The sequence below is a fragment of the Pseudorasbora parva genome, chromosome 8, assembly GCF_024679245.1.
Source record: "Pseudorasbora parva isolate DD20220531a chromosome 8, ASM2467924v1, whole genome shotgun sequence".
Lineage (NCBI taxonomy): Eukaryota > Metazoa > Chordata > Actinopteri > Cypriniformes > Gobionidae > Pseudorasbora > Pseudorasbora parva.
The window spans coordinates 11,703,948-11,707,017 of record NC_090179.1 but is presented as its reverse complement, the minus strand read 5'-3'; the positions used below and the strand labels follow the sequence as shown (position 1 = coordinate 11,707,017).

The following is a 3,070-nucleotide window of genomic DNA, read 5'->3' as shown; positions in this document are numbered from 1 at the left end:
TGATAATGTGTGTTTCGTGTTCATTCTAAAACCTTCTGTTCCACTAATGCTCACAAATCATTTAATTATAACAGTAAAACCTGTTTTCATGTAGTCATGTGTCCTGTCGTTTTTCCAAAATGGATTAAATATGAATGCATTTTTTTCCCTCAATTATACAAACAATAGCTCATTATGACAACGTGAAGTTTGTTTGAAATTGTTACAAATTTATGTAAAATTATAATCGCCAAACATCATCACATGCACATAAGAATTCACAGCCTTTGCCATGACACTCAAAATTGAGCTCAGGTGCATCCTGCTTCCAATGAACATCCTTGAGGACCTGACCCACTTCATGCGTCTTTTCGGTCTTGTCTACTTGCAAAGGCCGCTGCGTGCACGTGTCCGTTAAAGGGTTAGCTCACCCAAAAATAAAATTTATTTCATTAATGACTCACCCCAATGCCGTTCCACACCCGTAAGACCTCCATTCATCCTCGGAACACAGTTTAAGATATTTTAGATTTAGTCTAAGGCCTTTCTGTCTTTTGAATGTAAGTGTATGCCCACTTGCTGTCATAGTCCAGAAGGTAATGAAAAGATAATCAAATTAGTCCATATGTGACATCAGTTGGTTAGTTAGACTCTTTTGAAGTGTCGACAATACATTTTGGTTCAAAAATAACAAAAAATATGACATTCAGCATTATTCAGCATATTCAGCATTGTCTTCTCTTCCGTGTTCCTAAAATAAAGATTCAAACGGTCATTGGAGTCAGTCATTAATGAAAGAAATTTTTGGGTGAACTAACCCTTTAAGTCCACGAGACTGCAGGGTGTCCCATTTGTCATTTTAGGTCTCAGAAGGGTGCTCGTGCGCGCCCTCTTTGAGGTCGATATGCGCCCTCGATGCACACTTTGCCCGCTAGTGCGGGTTACGCTGTGGACTTCTTCCCGGCCATCAAAGCGAAAATACGTTGTTAAAGTGCGGACTCAGAGGAAGTTTAGGGTGCCATTTTTGGACAGTTCCTCTGATGTTTCTACAACTTGATTGGAGTCCACCTGTAGGCTACTAAATTTAGTTGATTGGACATGATTTGGAAAGGCACACACCTTTCTCTATTAAATCTAATCCTCCTGAAAATTACATAATTTATACAAGTGTTTCCCAACCTTGTTCCTGGAGACACCCCAATAGTACACATCTTGGCTGTTTCACTTATCTGACCCATCCATTTCAAGTCTTGGAGTCTCTACTAATGAGCTGATAAGTTGAGTCAGGTATATTTGATTAGGAAGAGTTTGAAAAGATAGTGTTGGGGTGCCTTGGTTGGGGAACACTTATTTATATAAAATAAGTATATACATTGTATAGAGTATAGACTTATGTAAATGTCTTGGGTTACATGCTTGCCATGCTACTGTCAAACACTGGTCAAATAAATCCTAGAACATAAAACACAATTACCATTGGCACCGAAACTGCATGCCTATGATACAACATAAAGGAGGTGAGTGTATTTAAAGTGTATTTAAAGACCATGATTTGTGTCGAGATTTCATTGAACTCCAATCTGTTGTACTTCTAAACAGAAGTGTCAGAGGAAGCTTTATTTACCTGTCCAGATTTACATAACATATAACATATAACTAATGTCAGAATTAAGGTAAACTCTAATACTATACTAAGAGCCCATACAATGTTTATAGACTTTGTAAAATATGAAAAGGTAACGAGCTTAAATATTTGATTATTATTTTAATCACAGTACAATTTATGACTAAAGTGTATATTGGTGTTGTTAAAAGGTAATTTTGATCAACCATATTCTTTATCAGCTTAATTTGTTTGATCAGAGCACTGCTTGCACAAAACGTGTTTTCAGCATGAAGGACCTTCATGCACAAAATCTCTCATTTACAGACTTCAAGTTCAATGGTTTCTACAGCCTAGGAGAATGGAGGCCTTTTTTATTTATCCCTTTATTTCTTATGTTTTTATTGGCTGTCACAGCAAATTCTATTCTAATATACTTAATAACAAGCCAGCGGTCTCTGCATTCTCCTATGTATGTACTAATATGTTTAATGGGTGTTGTAGATATGCTCTTGCCAATCTTTTTTGTACCTAACATGCTTCTTAGCTTTTTATTTAATTTTAGTGAGATTTCTCTAACAGGTTGTTTGATACAAATGTTTTGCCTTCACTTTGTTGGAACATTTCAAACTACTTTACTTTTTTGGATGGCACTGGATCGTTATTTTGCAATATGCAAACCTCTTAACTATCATAAATACAAGGAGATCTCAAATTTTCTAAAGTTTGTTTTTCCGCCTGTAAACAGAAATGGACTCTTGATTGTCACCATTGTTTCTCTTGCTGGAAGACTGTCATTTTGTGCAACAAATGTGATCGATCACTGTTTTTGTGAGCACATGGCATTGGTTCAGTTAGCATGTGGAGATATATCTGTTAATAATATTGTAGGACTATTGACTATATTCCTTATACCAACTGCTGATTTTATTCTCATTACTGCTTCCTATGTTGTAATTTTTACCTCAGTATTCAAATCAGGTAAAGCTCACATGAAGGCCTTAAACACCTGCATTACTCACTTAATTGTCTTGTCAGTTGCTTTAACCTCTGCTTTGGTTGCATTTTTGTCATACAGAATAAGAAACAATATTTCATCCAACAACCGCATAGTTATCAGCATCATGTACTTGTGTTTTCCAAGTTGTTTTAACCCAATAATTTATGGATGGAGAACAAAAGAAATAAGACAAACATTTCTGAAGTTTATAAACAAAAAAGTCTTAACTTTTTGAAAATGTTTTTTATAAATGAATGAATACATTTTAAAAATGACCTTAATATAGGTATTCTTTTGAGGGAGGAACCTATACAAACTATGTTTAATTAATAAATATACAATAAATACACACACAAACACGGGCAAATCTTCAAATAGATACTGCATTACTATGTCTACAAGACACTATACATATGCCTTCCATTTAAATATTTAACTTTACATAATACAATAATAAAAGCACAATTTACAATGTTTTTACAATAAAC

The 3,070-nt window shown here is 34.8% G+C and overlaps 1 protein-coding gene across 1 annotated transcript; it reads left to right on the top strand.

Moving 5' to 3' along the window:
- The first annotated feature begins 1,638 nt into the window (after positions 1–1,638).
- LOC137084465 (olfactory receptor 52E4-like) lies at positions 1,639–2,817 on the top strand. Its single transcript, XM_067450736.1, has 2 exons — positions 1,639–1,652; positions 1,872–2,817. The coding sequence occupies exons 1-2, from the start codon at positions 1,639–1,641 to the stop codon at positions 2,815–2,817; spliced, it is 960 nt and encodes a 319-aa protein (XP_067306837.1).
- Positions 2,818–3,070: the final 253 nt, after the last annotated feature.